Source organism: Atractosteus spatula, chromosome 5, assembly GCF_055471065.1.
Source record: "Atractosteus spatula isolate fAtrSpa1 chromosome 5, fAtrSpa1.hap1, whole genome shotgun sequence".
In the NCBI taxonomy this organism is placed as follows: Eukaryota; Metazoa; Chordata; class Actinopteri; order Semionotiformes; family Lepisosteidae; genus Atractosteus; species Atractosteus spatula.
This window is the reverse complement of record NC_142710.1, coordinates 36,021,340-36,041,740: the sequence shown is the minus strand read 5'-3', so window position 1 is coordinate 36,041,740 and position 20,401 is coordinate 36,021,340. Positions and strand designations below refer to the sequence as shown.

The 20,401-nt window shown below is 36.3% G+C and overlaps 1 protein-coding gene across 1 annotated transcript in view; it reads left to right on the top strand.

The window, feature by feature from the left end:
* sorcs1 (sortilin-related VPS10 domain containing receptor 1) overlaps positions 1-20,401 on the top strand; it is a 220,009-nt gene that overhangs the window by 77,432 nt on the left and 122,176 nt on the right. The window contains exon 2 of the mRNA XM_088915889.1: positions 19,167-19,234. Coding sequence (XP_088772015.1) covers positions 19,167-19,234 — 68 coding nt within the window. The remainder of the gene's footprint in view (positions 1-19,166; positions 19,235-20,401) is intronic.

Below are 20,401 nucleotides of genomic sequence, written 5' to 3'. Positions count from 1 at the left end.
GTCCCCCAAGCCCGTCTACATTGTATGGGTGACAGGGCCTTCTCCTGTTATGCCCCAAAGCTCTGGAACTCTCTGCCCAAGGATATCAGAGAGTCACCTTCTCTAAACTCCTTCAAATCCAGACTCAAAACCTTTTTCTTTAGAAAAGCCTTTACTTAACTGGTTCCATTCTTCACCCCTCTGCTTTTCTTAGTACCACCATCCACGGTCTCCTCTGTATATTGTAATTGTGTTTTATCTTGTGTATTCTTTTTATTTATTGTTGTTGTCATTCTGTAAAGTGCTTTGAGAAGCCGCCTTTAAAGGCGCTATATAAAATAAAGTTTATTATTATTATTATATAATAGCAATACAGTGTACAGTATATACAGTACAGTATATAATGGCAAATGTGCTATTACTTATTACCTACTTACAGTACTTCCCCTGCACCAGTACTTGAGGCAGCATAAAAGAATGGAAATGGTAAAGAGGTAAAATATCTGATGGAGACAGACCTGTTTATTAGTTTAATGCTATATTACACAAAAAATAACACAACGGAGAAATGCAGACTTTGGAAATGGAAAGTAAAGACAAACATTTGCCTCACTCTGCTGTAGCTTTTTTTCATGCTCAGTCATCTTGGGGGTATCAAATTAATTGAAATATATATGTTTGAATTTCGACTTTAAATATTAAAATGTAGTATTTAAAAGCAGAGCCATTTTATAGTGTTTAGTGTTACAGATTAGAGTCAGATGTATTTTGAATCTACATGACTATTATTGTAAATGGTGGAGTTATCAGTGAATTTGTATAGTTTTATGAACCATTAAAAAGTGCTGGGACTCGACAAGAAGTGCCAGTACAAAATATCAATACAATACAATTTAAGCTCCGCTCTGCGTCTCACAGACGGTATCTAGATCTGCTAGTTATCAAAGGTACAGTAACTGTGTAGGAATAAAATAATTTCAGAATGTTTACAAACAAGAAGAGGCCATTCCACCAATCTAGCCTGTTTGGGTTTAAGTAGGTAATTTATCCAAGAATTTCATCCAGCCATTTCTTGACAGAAGAAATGGTATCAGTTTTAAAAATCTTCCTGGGTGGTTTATTATAGCAACCAGTTGTAAGAAATGTCTTCCTGTTCTCAATTTTCAATGCACTTCTGTATAATTTCCACCTGTGTTGTCTCTTTTGTGTCTCAGTGTTGGTTCTGAAGATGTCCATTAGGTTGACATTGTCGAGGTTTTGAGAATTCCAATTTTGAGTCCAAGAATCAGTTACTATTATAGTCTTCTCTGTTTGCAGAGAGGTTGTTCAGCTAAACAACCTTTCTAAGTGAACAAGCGTTCATTTAAATACCACAGTTTTAACTATACTTCAAATATTCTATTAACACTTTTTATTACTTCTACAAAGTGTTTGAAAAGTGAAAATGATTCAACTTTAGTATCAGTGTTTTATAACAGTTTTTCTTTACTGTACGTCAAATACATTGCTTTATTCCAAAAAAGTTGCTTAAACATTTCCTTCATTGCATCTTAGAGAATTGTTTTCTCATCAGTTCATTGGCCTTGTATTTCTTTTTGGGCAGGGAATAAAATTTACAATATTTCATTTGATCTTAATCCACTTTAAAAGAGAAAATCAATCACCATAGTGCATCCTCTTATAGATCCTGGTGCCATAGACCCTCAGAGCATTATGCATTGAGTTATCTGCCTAACATGAGTTGGTGGCCATGCATCCTATTTCAATAATTGTGTCAAGTGTTATCTTACCCTGGTGGCAAAGTACTAAACAGTGATTTATTGCTTGAATAAACATTGTCTTCAGAAAAGTTATTCATTTAAAGACAAGCCACACACATAGACACACACTCTAGCACACATGGGTATCCATTATTCATTGTATGCTAATGGCTCTGACTGAATGCTGGGATAAGTTCAAAGTACAGATGCATTTGTGAGTGCTGATTATTGACAGTGGCTTCATGCTGGCAAAGTTGTCTTCCCCACTGGCTTTTCAAAAATTTTAATCATAAGAATAATTATGCATTTTATTATAATTTTTCATGCATGCCCAAGCATTAAAGTTCTGAAAATGGATGGAGGATATGTTGTGTTACGTCCTAATACTTTCATTACAGTTTGTTTCTCTGTCTTTCTTTACCATATTATTCCTCAAACAAACAAAATGAGGACTGCAAGCAGTTTCGATGGCTTCTAGGCAAGTTCTATTGTTATAAAATGCCATAGTAATGCAAATTGGCAGTAAGACTGTTATGGAAAAGTTGAAATAAATCAATGTACAGGGCATACGAATTAATTGTTTGTTTATTAAATGAATTACTAGGATCTGATTTATTTGTTCTTCTAATCAGTTGCGCTTTAGCCTTAGGATTTAAATTATTGTAAAGATTTTTAATCTAAAACTGTCAGCTCCTATTGTAGGAATCCTAAAAAAATAAAATCAGTCTTGTACTAGTGTATAAACCTGAATGTTCTCTGTAACAAGCACTGATATCTTATAGACAAAATCAATCAAAATACTGTATTATTGCTGTTATAAGAAAAGTTTCACTATAATTGCATAAACCAATATCTGTTTAAAAATATTGACTGTAGGGCAAATGTCTTATTATTTTTGGCATGATGCTATGTTTTAAATTACTAATAGCCAGAAAGGGCAGAAAGGGTCACGAATATAATGTGCTTAGAGTAATGTAGTGATACTATCATAATACTGTATATCGCTAAGCTATCGGCATGAGTGTTGTACTTAAGAAAAAGAAAATAAAGTTACAACTGAGACTATACCATGTGGCACATCTACAGTACCTTGTTTGTTCTTCTCAATAGCTAATGGATCTCAATTATTCATTTCTTGAATAAAGCCAAGGTAGCAGTTTCAATGATATAGCTATGCTGCTCACTGAAATAAATTTTCACCCCTCATATTTTTTCATATTAAACTCTCTGTGTATTTAAACTGTCATGCACAACAGCTTGCAATACATGGGGTCAGAAGATAACATATTGTCCTGTTCAATGAATATGGTTATTAGCCTAGGGGCACTTTCAAAACAAAGATAGACATCCTTTCTGCTGGTATCCAAATTCAGAATAAATAGTGCTGAAAGAAGATGTTAAAATTCTCTGAGCTGTAGTTTTGTAAACTTGACATACAGTATGACTGACAGTAACTGTCTGTATGCCAGTCAGCTTGTGAAAATACAATCTTCTTCTTCCCATGGTGTTAAGAAATAAATTGCTTTGCATACTCTGTGAGTTACCAAAGAAAGGAATGCTTTTTCAAACACATAAGAATCTTTCTCTCTTCTTCCTGTCTGCTATGCAGTTTTTACTCACTACATTACTCACTCTGCATTTCTCTGCAATTGTAATTATGGGCACACCTGGGCCATTTAATGTAATACAACGTAGAAGGTAAGAATCAGCATAAACTGTTGGTTCACATTTAAATTTATTGGCCATTTTAAAACAAAAAGCAGCAGAGAATGGTTTAACTGTACATTGTTCTCATTAAAATTTTGGTCCTCATTAGCAATCCCATCTCCACTTGCCCTAGGTATCACTTCATAGTTATAGCAGTACATACCTATCTACTATTTTGTCCCAACAGTTACTGTGAATGATTTAATAAAGTGTAGAACAATGTCCTCATTATATTTTGCAGGAACTCCAATTACAGCTATTTCCATAAATATAGTCAGTTTTGTTCAAATTTAATTATCTCTCCAGCTATATTTATTCTGGTTGTTCTTTCTTTCATTCTCCTGTTAAATACATACCATCAGATGCAATTAGAGTTATGGACAGAAGACAAACAAGACAAATATGTCAGTTTCAAAGCCCATTGTTGAGCTTTGCAATTTAAGTCTGGCTTAAGATTCATGATCGTACTGACATGTAAGCCTTTTACTCAGAAGAGGCCAAGTTTAAGGTTATTGCATCCTGCTCAGCTTTTGCTCTATGCCTCACTTTTTATTTCTGGGGCTTTGAAATACAGCCAACAATTAAATGTCTTGAGAAACAAAATCTCAGTAATTAAATAAATGGTCCTATATGATAAAACTATCATAGTGTAAGATTTCCATTACAACTGTTCAGTAAGCACTTTCTCAGTAACAGTTCAATTTTGCTAAAATTATGCTGATGTTCTGTCTCAGTTCTGACATAATTATATTCAGTGTTAGAACTAGTGAACTGCTATTCAAAACAAGTTTTCCATTCCAGATATGCAATGAAAGGGCTCTCGAGTGACTCAACCAGCTAAGGTTTTCATTAGTTTACTAATAACTTTCTATTGGGAAATTTGCTTTGTAGGCAGGTAAAATACAATGTACATAACACAAAACGCAATGCATTTAACACAACATGAACCCATTAACAATTAAGAAACATTTTTTCTTTTTTTATGAGAAATGAGAATGAGAAAGAAAATATACAGTCAATTTTTCCAGTCCAGCAAGTTAAAAGCCCTGGGCATAAAGGATTACTTAATTCTGTTCATTTGAATCTAGATACACTTAGTCTAAATCGATGCCCAGATGGAAGGAACTCAGATTCACTGTGCAAGGGGTGGACATGATGTCAATGATTATATTGGCCTTCCATACTATTTGATGTACAAATGTTTGCAACTTCACAATCCTGCTCAGTCTGTTTTTGTTGGATGCATTTAGGTTACCAAACCAGGCTACTGCGGTGAATGTTAGCACGTATTCATGAAAGTTCTATAGAATAAAGTAATTGTCTCAGGAAGGAGAATTGCTGTTGGCCCTTCTTACAGTACATACCTGTATGGCATCCGTGTTAACCTTAAAGGTTAGTTTGTAAGTAACAGTAGTGCCAAGATATTTGTAACTGTTGACAATTTTAATTTCTTGCTCCCTAGTGACAGTCGGTTTTGCAGCTGATGGTTGCTTTATATCAAAGATTATGTCTTTGTGTTTTTACACAATAAGTTGAAGGAAGGAGTTGTTACAGAATTCACAATGACTCCTTAAGAACTCAGGTTGAGTCCCACAGTGCAGACGATACTGGTTCAAATATTTAGATGACTGTATCTGGAATTTCTCAAATGGTGGAGCACAATAAGTTGCATGGGCTTGAGTCAGCTAAGGTATCATCAGCCTACCATGAAACATGCTCACAGACTCTTGTTGCTTACTGAGATATGGGAGTCTATGAGTTCTCAGTGTTAGAAATGAGAGCTGTGTCAGTCCTTCATTCAGTACTGTCCCTTTTGTAGATGATGTGAAGCTAACTGTGGAACATGGCAAACATTTAAACTATTTCACATTTCAGAGGAAAGCATGCATGTATTTAATCTTTCTCCATGGTGGTAGGGAAGTGGCAGCAATCAGCCAAATTAGATTTTATGATTAGCAATTCCAAATAGGGGATATATAAAAAGAAAACCAATTTTCATTTTAAAATGAGAGACATATTATTCTGCTTGGTTATAGTGATACTGTATATTACTTTTTAAATAAAAATGTAAATAATGACAATTTATGCATTCACAAATCTGCTTTGGGGTACACCTCCATGTTCAGATAAATTTAAGGTTAAAAACCTTGTTGTTTATTTTCAATAATGTTAATTTTATATATTCATTTTACCAGAATTTCCAATTGAATAGTGCATTCAAATAAATAGTGCATTCAGAATATGTTTTGTTATCTCTATAAGTTTTAACCTAGATTAAGTCAGGTGTACAGTATGTAACCAGACATCACTGAGTAATAAAAATGGGAAAATAACAACAGCATGAAAACTGTTGTCATTTTCCCTGAAAATAGTCAATATTACCAAAAAGGTCAATGGATATTCTGTTAACTTTCTTTGAAAGTGATAAAAACAAATGTGAATGTACAGAACCTATGAGTATGCCAAACAATATATCCCAGGACTAAGATTTTAAAACTGTGTTAAGTTGCAGCTTGTCTAATAAATTGATAACTTAGAATGGTAGTTTGTATTATCTTGTGTTTGACATGCTATATATTTTTTTTAATCCCGTAATGAGCATTTCTCCTTTGTGACTTGTTGTTTCTGTTCCGCTTAGATCTTTTGACATATTCTAAGTATTCCAACCAAAATAAATCTTCTGAAAAGATCCCTCAAGGTTGGCTATGGGCAAGTATTACTGTTTGTTGGTGCAGCACAATTTTTAAGATTTCCCCTAAGTTATGTCTCATCATCTACCTCCACTGTTTGGTGATCTGCAAATGTCACACTGCAGGACTATATGTTTTTGAGATCTCTATCTTTAAGTAGAGGATTTTACATACCTGCTGTCTAAAGAATATAACTGAAATTCTAGAAAATCACATTTAGTGTTTTACACCTGTCACCATGAAAGAATATGCAGTTTTAGGGTCTTGCTCAAATAACTAAGCCTCCAATGTTACCTAAGATGTACTTTGCATAAGTAGGGATTTGTTGGTATGTGTGCATAGATATCTGAAGCTTGGCAGTGCAGATATGCAAAAGTGAGTCTCAAAGCAGGTAGTGTAAAGCATTTTTGCAACTGTCTTGGGAAAATAAAGCAGTGCATTTTTAATGCTGTTTGTTATTTGAATCAATGGGTCATAAATGGTCTACACCAAGAGCTGAACAGTGAGTCTTCTATAAGTAATTTGTGATTAGTATGATGCTGAATTTATAATGATCAAAATCTTACAATCTTTGTAGAGAATTTTGCTTTATATTTAAATTCTCAGAAACCAGTTATACATTTTATGTTGTTATTTTTCAAATTTACTTTAGAAACATAGAGTCTAAATTACATAATGTACTTTTATACTTGTCTTGAAACATTAGGGTTTAATCAAGTTCAAGTTCAAGTTTATTGTCATTATACTGTACTCATATACAGGTATATGGTATAACGAAATGCTATTTAGCTAGCTCTCAGACGATAAGTAGTACAAAAAAACAACGATATTGTATAATAAAAGAAAGACAGAGACAACAGGCAGTGTGCAAAAACAACAACAGGCAATGTGCAAAACAACAACAGGCAATGTGCAAAACAACAAAAAGGTAACAGGTAATGTGCAAAAACAACATCAGATGTGCAAAAACATGCATCAACAGAATGTCAGAAAAGGAAATTATGGGGAGTGATCTTTTTGACATGTAAGGTAGAGGTAGAGTTCAATGTGTGTTTGAGTTTTTGGTAAAAAAAGAAGGCACTGTGAGGTTCAGATCATAGGTGAGAGGTGAGGTGAGAGTGAGAGAGGCTGGGAGTTTAATAGTTTGATAGTGCGGGGGTAAAAACTGTCTCTGAGTCTGGTAGTCCGGGCCCGAATGCTCCGGTACCGTTTTCCAGATGGTAGAGGGTCATACAGTCTGTAGCTGGGGTGTATGGGGTCTTTGATGATGCTTAGAGCTTTCCTCAAGCACTGTCTGTCATAAATGCCCTGTATAGATGGGAGGGCAACCCCAGTGATGGACTGGGCAGTTTTCACCACCCGCTGTAGGGATTTGCGGTCAGCAATACTGCAGTTGCCATACCACACTGTGATGCAATCTGTCAGTGTGCTTTCTGTAGTGCATCTGTAAACGTTAGTGAGGATCTGGGGACATATCTTAGCCTTCTTCAACCGTTTTAAGAAGTATAGGCGCTGTTGCGCTTTCTTGATCAGACAGGTGGCATTGAGAGACCATGTGAGGTTCTCGGTGATATGGGCGCCAAGGAATTTAAAGTTACTGACCCTTTCCACTTCAGTCCCGTTGATGTGGATAGGGGCATGTCCATTTTGCAGTTTCCTGAAATCAACGATCAGCTCCTTGGCTGTTCTCTTCACACCACGTTGTAAGGAGATTGACCACCTCCCTGTAGGTCCTCTCATCATTGTCTGTGATCAGACCTACAACTGTGGTGTCATCGGCAAACTTGATGATGGGGTTGGTGTTGTGTTTGGCCTTACAGTCGTGGGTGTAGAGGGAGTAGAGTAATGGACGAGGTCTGCCTGTCAGAAAGTCCCGAATCCAGTTGCAGAGGGTGGTGTTGAGACCCAGTGCACTGAGTTTCTTGACTAGTTTCTCTGGAATGATAGTGTTAAAAGCTGAGCTGAAGTCGATGAATAGTAGTCTTGCGTATGTGTTCTTTTTGTCCAGATGGGATAGGGCAGTGTGTATGGCAATGGAGATTGCGTCATCTGTGGATCTGTTGGGCCGGTAGGCAAATTGGTACGGGTCCAGTGTGTTTGGAATGGTGCCCTTAATGTGCTTCATGACCAGCCTCTCGAAGCACTTCATGATGACAGGTGTTAGTGCCACCAGTCAGTAGCCATTAAGACATGTCACTGTGGTTTTCTTCAGTATTGGGATGATGGTGGTTGTCTTGAAGCAGGTGGGGACTACGGCTTGGGCCAGAGACATGTTGAAAATGTCTGTGAATACACCCGCCAGTTGATTGGCGCAGGCTCTGAGGACGCGACTGGGTATGCCGTTGGGTCCTGCAGCCTTGCGTGTGTTCACTTTTGATAACCCATTAGAGTTATCTGAAGATATTCCATTGATTTTTTTTTGTAGAATTTAGGTACTATTCATCTGTGCTTTATTTTGCAGAAAATGTCCTTGGGATTTAGCTTTTATGCCAAGGACCATCCCCAGACAGAAGAACACTTCCACAGCATTATTCGGAAACTTGCAAATATGGAAAATGCAAATATTTTATAGTTAGAATTATCTTCACTGATATATGCCAGTACAGAACTAGATGTTAAGATGTAAATTTATTTTTTCAGATTGCATGTGAATAAGCATTTAGTCTTTGTATTTTCTAAATGCAAGACGTATCACACCAGTGTAACATTTACTGTATTTTTCTGGCCAGCCAAGTGCAGGGTAATATTGGTAAAACAGTCTACTGTACCATCTGTCTTTTAAAAATAGTATCATATTGTTACCAACAGGGTTACAAAAATAGAGAGTACCAGAAATGACCAAGTGGTTTAACCAACAATTACTGTAAATAATATAATCATAAATTGTAAAGATTTTGCGAAAAAATATACCTGAGCGGTTGGCAATAACATACTAAGCAACACACAACATAAACAAACAACATGCCAGATACACTATTTACAAACAAGGCATCTCAAATGTCTACGTCCTGAACAACCAAAAATAACAGATTGCTATCAGGAATTGGAATACAATATAACACCTAACACATTTATAGAGATAAACCTGCCTTCTGCACCAAAAACAATACAACCTAGAGTTACATCTCACTCTATAAACCCAGATGCTACAAGATCTCCCTAAAAATGCATCCACTAACAAGGAGAGGCTATTTATAACCTAGGGATTCTCTATACAGGAAACTGGAGTTTCCTAAAAACAATAGAATGGCAAGTTCTCTTAACAAGGTTGAAATACAGGTACTTAACTCAAATCTGGACTTAAAGGCTGATCGGAACAAAGACCTTGCACCTTCACTGCATCTTCTACTCTCTCCCGTTCCTCCCTCTACTACAAACTACAAATTTTGACACTCGCTAGATGTTTGACTATTTCCCCTAGATTCCTGAGACAACTCAGTAGCTAGTATCTATAATTGTAACAATATTAATTTTTTGAAGCACAAAAAGTTACTTATCTTGTATCTTAACATTATTTATTGTCCAAATCTTTTTTTTTATAAGGACAGCTTGGACTACACCAAATGCAGCATTTAACAGTAGCCATAGTTTTCTCTGCCATTGAATAATCATACAGTACATGCAAGTCATTGTTTTTTTTTTATTTCTCTATAATAGTACATACAGTATATACAGTATGTACATACAGTATGTAAGTACATATACAGTAAACTACTCATGCACTAGGACTTACATAACACTTCAGTATCCTGTGGCAGGAAGCCATTCTTTCCCTCTTGGTGTAGAAGGTTTCACCATTGTGAGTGGAGACTGTGTGGTTTAGTGCTGGGAGATTCCTGAGAGACAGAAGGGATATGTTACACACCCCACACATACAGTCCCTTACAAAAGTATTCATTTCTCTTACAATGTTCCTGCATACGTGAGCTTTCAATCATGGCACATTCAAATAGAACTTTATATTTAGAAAGGTTTTGAATCTGTTACCAACTCCAAACTGATAAATCTAAGAAATACTGATAGCATGTAGTTTATTTTGATTTTTAAAGAAAACTATAATACTCTTGATTTCATAGGGTTATTCAGCAATCCTAAATCAGTTCAGGTGAAAATAAAAAACAGAAAAACCACAAAAGCAGTGTAATGGTCTGTGAGCAATCCAAGTAGTTTAGCTTGACATCAAAGTAAATTTGCATCTGTCGCTGTAAATTCCCAGTTAGATATTGAATTTCAGGCCACAACTCGCATAGAATTAAGACAATTTAAAAGTGAAGACCAAGGAGCTTTTGAAGCAAATAAAAGACAAAGTGGTGGAGAGTGTCAGTCTTCAGAGTCAATCCAAAATATGTAGTGTGTGATACTAGAAAAGATTTTTATTAAGAAGCTGAACGATTTTACGTAAAATGTAAAGTTGATTATGCTGTGATTTTTTGTTAAAAATCTTGGATCTAAACTGCAAGAAAGGTCTCTTTTTTGCCAGGGATCACCTCTTGGGAGGTGATATTTACAGTTTAGCAAATGCACAAGTCTAATTGGCATGCTTATGATATTAGCATATGTACCTTCCAGTGGGAAGCCATCTGACATCTCTACTTGGTGCTGGCCACCTACATTAGTCTCCATATGTGGCAGACAGAAGGTTCATGTGCACACTGTCCTTCAGCTGATGAATGGATGCTTTCACCTAACTTTTAAACACTATAATTTTGGCCAGTTCCTTTCATCCCACTGAAGTACATTTTATACACACCTGGACCAGCAGTGAAGCCTGTTGGGAAAGGTAGTAAGGAAGAAGCTGTGATTTCACCTACCAGCTGGTGTTACTGGATGCTTTGTCATTCACATCCACTGGTCTATCTGGACATTTAAGGTTATTTGCTCCCTCAGCAATTTCTCTCAAAGGACCTCTGCACTTACTTGTACTTTCTGATTCTTAATTAGAGTAGTATATTTCTTACTTCGGTGCATCTCAAAACAGACGTTTTAATTTGCAGCTCTTAATGCATGCATAATTAGAGTGGTTGCAGGGGCAAATGTAATGTGGTTCTGCTGCTGTAGTGTGTCCCTTTTGCACATTGTAAATGCCGACAAACAGTCTGCTGTCAAACAATTTTGCAAAGTTGGAAGGAGAAGATAACTCTTTTCTAGCATAAGATCACGTTCTAATAATAGCTGTGTGGCATATTGAGAAAGCAAATAGTCTTAGAGCAAAAGTATGTGCTGACTCAGGAGCATTGCTCAATTCAAATGTTGTTTATGAATCTTAAGTACAGGGTTATATAGCCTCAGTGGATATGAAAAGGCCATACTTTGTATTGCCTTAAGGTTTCAGCAGTACACATTAAGCCTAGAAATAGAGAGGCAGCCTTAAGAGACCATAAGTAATGCAGTGGAGATGATGGTATGGCTTCTTTAATAAGAAAGAAAAGAATCAATTGCTAAGTAATTCAGCTGAAGTATCTGACCTTAGTACTGTATGGAGATTGTGTGCAAGAAATTACTGAATCTTAGTAATGAAACTTATATAAATTGAGATGCATTCATTTTAAAAGTTATAATTGATAGTTTAGTTGAGTTGTGAGTTCTCATGCAAAATTGCAAAATAGGTTGTTAAAATTTTGAGTTGACATTAAAAATATAAATCTTCAATGTGCTCTGTTGCTATAAAGGGAATATTAAGTTATTTGAAAAAGTTTCACCAGTGATTCAATCAAGACTTAAATATTGAAATACTGTATGAATGTTGTGCAGTAGAAAATGTAGGTGATTTCACAAAATGAAACTCATTATAAGAAAAACTCAAATTCTTAATGCATTTTGGACTTTGTTGTCAGTATATGTTTTTTTTGTGTTGTATAATCTGAGAATTAAGTTACTAAATGTTAGTTTAATGTTGCAATGAACAAATAAGGCTTATGTAAAGTATAAGCTGATATGATATATACAATCTGATATTAAATTACCATCAAATGGATACTTTTTTAACATCTGATTAGCATTGCATGGCATCTGGATTTTAGAACAGTGCACACAACTAACAATTCATTTGTTATTTATAATATGTTTGCTTAATGTATCTTAAGTTTATTTACATGCATTGCTGATATGAACTATTTCACCATACAGTGTTCACAGAACACACGTTTTAACATGGAGGGGTAGAAGTTATACTCAATAACCGGTTTAAAGACTACTGCATTTGTGCACCATTCAAATTTAACATAAGATTTTAAAATTTCATATACCGGTGTTCCATTGCTCCCACCAGAATAAAATGTGTTGTATGTGTTATTGTAGCAGGAATAATAACACATTTCTAAACATCTTATGTAGAGTTTAGAACCCCTAAGAACCACACAATATACTTATTAATTTTTCAAGTATGTAATGACTGAAGAGATCCATACATCTGCAGATGTTGATAATATGCTGTATACAGTATCTGGAGTTGACTATCACTGGTCTAAGATTTCAACAGGAAAATACAGAGAATGAGAATTGACTCTGTTTTTTTTACAGGTATTTAATAATTGAGAACTTAAACATATTTGGAAGACCTGCAGTTTTTGGGGAAAACAATAGTTACAAAATTGTGGAGAAAACAATTCAGTTTTGTTTTTTTTATTCCAGAATATGTAATTAATTCAGTAATAATTAATTATTAGCCTCCGTCAGTCGGGGTCGACCATGGATGTTGCGCCCTATTTACTGGTCACTCTGCGACTGGAACAGCATCAGGAGTGGCTGATGATACGGGAGTGACAGTCTCTGTTGAGGTGGCTGAATCTGTGGGCAGTCTCCGTGTACCTGGTGGTATGGCACTACTTTTGATGATTTCTTCTTTCTCCAGCCTGCCTGAGGATCTTTTCTTCTCCTATCTTGAGCTGACACCGAATACCGCCTCTCCAGCTGACACAGTCACCTGCCATGTCCTCCCAGCATGCAGCGTCAATGTCTAGCGCTCTCATGTCTCGCTTGCAGACATCCTTGATGTTCAGATGGAAGCTATTCGGTTTCTTCTCTTGCTTTGCGTATGTTGTCCAGGTCTCGCTGAGAAGTGTGTTGATGACGCACGCGTTGTACACTGCTGTCTTGGTCTTGACAGTGAGCTTTGTGTTCTCCCAGACACGAGTACTAAGCCGAGCAAAAGTCATGGCAGCTTTTCTGATGCGTTTGCTGATTTCAGCATCCAAGGAGAGGTTGTCACTGATGGTGGACCCCAGGTATATAAACTGATGGACGACTTCCAGTTCATAGTTGTTGATTATGATGGCAGGAGATGTTTCCACGTCCTGACACAGTACCTTCATCTTTTTTAGGCTAATGGTCAGTCCAAAGTCTGTGCAGGCCTGAGAGAAGCGGACCATCGGATTCTGGACTTGTTGCTCTGTTTGGGTGGTGACTGCAGCATCATCGGCAAAGTGCATGTCTCTAATGAGAGTCTCACGGACTATGGTTCTTGCTCTGAGACGTGCCAAATTGAATAGCCGACTATCTGATCTGGTGTGGAGGTATATGCCCTCAGTTGATGACCCAAATGCATGTTTCAGAAGCACGAGAAGAAGATCCCAAAGAGCGCTGGGGCCAGAACACACCCTTGCTTGACTCCGCTGCGGATGTCAAAGCTTTCAGATGAACTGCCGTCATACTGGACTGTGTCCTTCATGTTCTCATGGAAAGATTTAATCATGCTATGTAGCTTCGGTGGGCATCCTATCTTCAGAAGGATATGAAAGAGGCCATCTCTACTGACCAGATCAAATGCCTTGAGTTCGATGAGGGCAACATACAGTAGCTGATGTTGTTCCCTGCACTTCTCTTGAAGCTGATGGAGGGAGAAGATCATGTCCACCGTGGATCAAAAGCTCAGCCAGCTTTTGGAGTCTGACAAATTCTCTCCAGCACTGAAATAGGACATCATATAGGGGATGCAGTGGCGTGCCTTTGCAGCACTTGATGAGATCTGGGGGAATCCCGTCATTGCCTAAAACTTTACCAGAAGCCAAGCTGTCAATGGCCTTGCTGAGTTCTTCTAGCTTTGGCTCTCTGCATCTAGTTCATTCATAATGGGCAGGCACTCTACAGCATCAAGTGCTGAACTGATGACAGTATTCTCTCTAGAGTAAAGCTGAGAGGAATGTTCTACCCATCTCTCCATCTGCTTGCCTCTGTCAGTAATCATTTCCCCACTGGAGGACTTGAGGGGCACTGTTTTGTTCTGAGCAGGACCAAGGACTTTGTTGATACCATTGTACATCCCTCTGATGTTACCTGTTGCAGCTGCTGTTCAGCTGTCTTCACAGAGTTCTTACCAGTACTCATTTGCACAGCGCCTGGCTGTCTGCTGGACTTTCCTCCTGGCAGCTCTCAGCATCTTCAAAAACCTCCCACTTGGTGAATGCCTGTGTTCCGCGATTGCTGCACGCTTTGCTTCAATAACGGGATTCATCTCTCCAGACTTGGCTTCAAACCAGTCTCTGTTCTCCGAGGTCTGTTTCCCATATGTAGCAAAAGCACCACTATATACAGTTCTTCCCACGTGTCAGTGACAGAATCACCATTCTGAGTGACTTTCAAAGCTTCATCCATAGATTTTGCAAACTTGACTACTTTTTCAGGATCTTGCATCTTGGTGATGTTAAGGTGTGGTTTTCCCTCCAGTTTGGAGTGGTGAATCTTCTTAGGCTGCATCCTGAACTTGCAGCATGCTAGTGGAATGTAATATGTAATTGTATAATGTGATTAATATGTAATATTAATTGGTTATTGAGAGTTTGTCCCCAAGCTTTACTGTTTTTGTTGGTGAAGGTACTGTACTGTTTATGACATCATATAACACTAATATCAAGGAACTTTAAAGAAAATATGTTGAAGGTTTAAAAGTTGTTACAGTTCCTAAAGCATAAGATTAAATACAAAAATGTGGAGTGAAAAAATACTATAATACATATTTTCAAGTAATAGTTGAAATTAATTATTTTACATATCCTGTATGTGTTTATTTATACTGCCTTCAAGTAACACATTGAGAAATACTGTATCTTTGAAGTGGTTAATAGACAAGTGACTGTAGCTGTTGAAAATGTGATTGGCAAGTTCCAGAGCTGGGAAAAGTTAAAAATAAAACTTGTTTTAATTAGGAAAAAATGATCCTCTGCTACACTTCATGTAATGCTTTCATCCTTATAAATATCTTCTTGATTTTCCCAGCCACAAGGTATAATGAATTTCAAATACCTATGAATCCCTTGCCAGAGAGTAAATAGATTGCAGGTTCCTGTACTTTTATCCAGCTGCAGGCAAAATCCGATTTTCAGTCTTTATTCTCCCCTTAGATTTCAACTGACCCAATTTTCAAATCTCTTCAGCCTGGAGGGTTTCATAAAGAATATTTACTGTACAGTTTTAAGATTGGACCCACTATGATTAAATAATGAGCTCTAAATAATTAGTAGGATTTAGTTGCTTTGGGAGTGTGAAGTCTTTCATTTTTCCAGTTTTTGTTTTTTGCTTATTAGAAGGTGTGATGCCCAGTTTTCAGAGCACCTTGTAAAATACCACACTTTCAGTAGTTTGTTCATTTTAAATATATCTGACTAAAATATATCTGTGAATGTACAGCATACTTATAAAAGTATACGTATATAAGGATCATTCAAAACTGTAAAATACCGAAGAAACAGTTTCTCTTTAACTGACATATTAATTTTTTACCATCCAGACAAATAATCAAATTCTTATACAGTTGTTGGGCTATACGTACCTTCTGAAGTAGTCATTTCAACTGAAATGTTATAAAATAAATAGTATAATGTGACTAAAATCTGTGGGACTAGAAAAAAAATGGCCCCAAACCGTTCTGTTTTATGATGGTACAGCCCCTAGCAAAACACACTAGTTCTTAGCACCCTGTCAGTGAACATATGCAATTACTTAAATAACACAGATCTGTTCATTTGAATTTAATTCATGAGCACATGCAACATGTCAGCTTGAGTTATCAGTACTGAGGGGAAGTGGAAAAGGCTGGCTTCATAAAATTAATGCTTAATGTGTCATAATTCTTATGGTAATCCTGTTTTATCTTCAGTGTGAAAAGCTTTGTGGAATTAAACAAATGATTTATACAGTATGTACTTTAGATTCTAGATGTTTTTTAGTTAAAAGTATTTAACCACTTTCATTATAATATTTTGGAAGTGATACAGTATACTGTATGTAATATTGTCTACATGTGTTACTTTGCAAATAGTGAATAATGAGTTCTTAATGATGATGTCACTTCCCACTCTCATAGTCTCTCAGCACTCAAATCCTTTATTTCAAAGTGCTGGTCTTTTAGTAAAACATGTTAGATCTTTTGTGTGGTCTGTGCAGCTCAGAAACAAGAAGGTGTACTGTACATATGACAGCAGTTCAAGTCCAGAATTTTGTCATACTGTATATGCTTCAGTGATGCTATCTCTCAAATCAGACACAATGATACAAGGTCAACCACTGAGTGTGCTGTGAAGCTGAGAAGGGCAGAGTGTAACAGAGCACATAGTGTATAATTAACCTTTTATCAGAACATGGATCTTCTGAGTCTCTGAAGATCACCTGCAACTACTGCAACAGGGGATCAGTCTTTTGGATTCTACTTGATTGTTACCTTTTGACTCAAAGTAGTCTGTAAAGGAGATACTGTAGATGTATATTGTATTATAAAGAATACATATTTAAACAGATATGTTAATTTACAATTGTTGTTAGTTTTACATGTATATTCATTAAGTGTAGTTTTAATAATGTATTCCATGTTTTGGAAAATGTAGTTTACACAGAATTCCCCCACAGTGCTTTAAAACAGGTAATGCTCATAAGCTTTAAAGCAATTTTCAGGTATGTTGCCTTTCTTACTATGAAGATACACCACCACATTTGGGCAGCTACACTATACCAAAATTGTAAAAATCCATTAAGGATAAGTTATTGGAAACAGTCAAGGTTTCTTTTTGGTGAAGTGATTAATTTTACTTAAATATTATTAGAAATTCTGTGGTCAGTGTACAGTACAGTGTATATATATATACGTTATAAAGTAGTGTACAATAGCTAGATTAACCAGAAATGTCTCATGTTTAATGATTTTGTACAAATGATAGCCCTGAAGTTGTCAGAGCATTATTTATTGTTTTGTAAGTGAAAAGAAATGTATTGAATAGAGCTGTGTGTTATGGTTATTGGAGGGGTACTTTTATTTTTACAGATCTTGGTTTGAGTGTAAAGTACGGTACATATAGAACAATACAATCTGCGATACAAAAATTATTATTAGTTTTGCGATACATTACTTTATTAATGTATTTGTATATAATCATTGGTATTTCTAAAATGTAACAGCTTTGATGTGGAAACCTATAGGTAGACAATTTAATTAAATGAACTGGGTCTTTTGTGTAGTGATATAGTGTAGAATGTTTTCTTAAATTGAAAATACACAATCTTCTTGGTTGTTGACATTGCTAAACATTTTAAGCTTCCAAATAATTTTAACAGAAAAATGTGTGCAAGATAATCTACTTATTTTTCTTGGCAGGTTTGAACTCCCAAGAGGAACATTTATTTCTCCTTTGTACCCCTATATACAGTAGTCTGTTGTCAGTAGAGGATTTTACTTCTAATTTTATAAAATAATTTGTGAACTGTCAATTGTCAACTCATCTTCACATCTATGAATGTTGCACCTGCATGATATGTAGATACAGGTAGAGCTTTCCTCCGTAATGTACAAGGGTGGTCCCATCACAGTCAGCATGTGCAGCAGCTCTTAATAACAGACACCTCTCCTGTCAGTGGAGGAACAGTTTTCTTGTAAGAGGACGATACCCTTGTCAAGTTTAAACCAATTCATTTCCAACATTCAGCCAGCTATTTGCTGCTGCCTGGTAAATTTCAATCACGGTGAGCTTATATGGGCTCCATACAAGCCTCTTTATTGGCTGAGCCACTCAGAAGTCCAATAAAGAATTGGAAAATGTCTAAGAATAATTCAATACTGATTCAGCAGTCAAGTTTAAATAAAATGTATTATAAGGGTTATTAAAACCATGTAACATGTATTTTAAGGGTTATTAAAAAGAAAGTACCTCATGTTTAGATATGGTATGACATTATTGTGATGGATAGTCTTCCATCCTTAGCATAATTTAAGAAGTGTTTTCTCTGAATTTTTTAATGGCTGGGCAGTTCCTGTTTTGGGGCATTCAGTGTAGGGAAAAAGGCAGAATAATAAAACTTAAAATGACAGCAGGAATTATAAAAGACCTCAAGCTCCGTTTGTAACAGATGATGAATCATGGACTCCACCAATAAAGTTGCTCACTATGTGTGTAATTTTAGTTCTGTGATCTAGACTTAATAAGTTCAAACCTGGCTCATGTCATTAGCTGACTGCTACGGGGATTCTCCAAACAGCAGTGTACAATTTTCACAAAGCCACTGGGGTAGGACTGGAGATTAGTCATCGAAACAGAAACCCCTGAAACGTCCTGAGAATCTGCAGGCCTATGGTGTTGTCAGTCAGGGACATTCCTCTTCTCTAATCGGTACTAAACCTCCTTTATGGTGATGTGGAGTTTGTATTATGTCAAAAGGTTGAATGTCTCAATTGGAGGAGCCTGTCTACATCTCCTCAGTCTTGACAAGCGGGTACACAGCCTATTGCTGTCAGCTGAATTGTAAATATTCAATTGATGGTAGTTCAAGTAGGTAGCTGTGTCAGCATGTGAACAAGTAAAGGTTTATTCCAGAGAAGAAAAGAAACACAACATTTTCGCTGTGGAGCCTTCTTCAGGTGTCAGTTCAATTGTTGGTTCCAAAATGTGTGTTTCTAGAATAAAAAAAGTTATTTTAAATATTAAAGTTTAAGCTAAACTTATCTTATCTAATTATTATAATAACTGAATAAATGTTAAATTTACACAATGGCCATAGTGGGGCAAATTGGCGTAAATGATTCTAAAAGTCTGTTTCCCAATTTCTCGTTTAGGTCATTCTTATGTTGACGAAGCTGTTTGATTTCAACCTGGGAAGCGTCACGGAGAGCTCCTTGTGGAGGTAAGTAACATGATCTGAGTGTAAACATTAGAACAGGTGGTGCTTATTTAGAGCTTGAAGAAAGATATAAGATGTGAAAAAGGGGTTAACTGATTTCTTTCTGCACAAAGACTTCTTGTGGCACAAGACATTCCATGCTTAGGCACCTTTGAGTTATGGCAGGATGGGAGAAAATTGATATGAAATTCCAAGTGCAAGATAAAGACCCTCCCTAACTAAGGAAAGATAAAACCAACCATCACAAGTGTTCAAGGTCTTGGGAATGTTCAAACACAAGTGGACCCCTCATTACCACGGTAACAATTTGCATCAGAAGCGGGTGAAATTTGCTATATAAACTGGAAGTTTTGTACCTATATTTTGAACAATACTTTGGTCTTATTGTTCCTTGCATGCAATAAACTCAGTTCTTTAAACTTCATCTCGGGTTCCAGAACTTATTTGTTTGTTACTACAAGCTTATTTACAGATGTTGTAGTCTTTATAATCCAAATTACTTAAATTTATAAAGTATGAAATTCTTTATTTCTTTTCAATAGAAATTAAGTTTTTGTTAACATAACTCTCTTTCCATTGTTCACCCATTCAACAAGCATGTGAATGTTTCAAAATTATTTTGGAAGAAAGCTCATAGTCCTTATTTAAATTTTTAAACTGACATGGCCCTGTTTGAGAAACACAATTCTCATTGTTGTAAGACTAGCAACTGCATAGTACACATACAGAACATTATTAGTATTACACAATACATTACTTTTGTAAATGTATTGTGTAATACTTATTATGCAATACTTATTTTGTATTTTGTAAATGTATTTGTCAAGAATTTGTCAAGGTTTTAAAGTGATAAAGTAGATATTAAAATACTTAATTTGACGTTAGTGAAATTCAGTGTTGGACAGCATGGTGGTATAATGGTTAGTATTGTTCTCCCTATGTTCACATGGGTTTCCCCCAGGAGCTCTGATTTCTTCCCATAGTCCAAAGATATACTGTCCTGGTAGGTTAATTGGCTTCTGGAAAAATTGGCCCTTGTTTGGGTGTGTGCCTGTATGAGTTTGTGTTTGTGTCTGCCCTGTGATGGACAGGAATCCTGTCTAGAATTAATTATATCTTGTACTCATTGCTTGCCAGGATAGGCTCTGGTTCTCAGATCTGTATTGGATA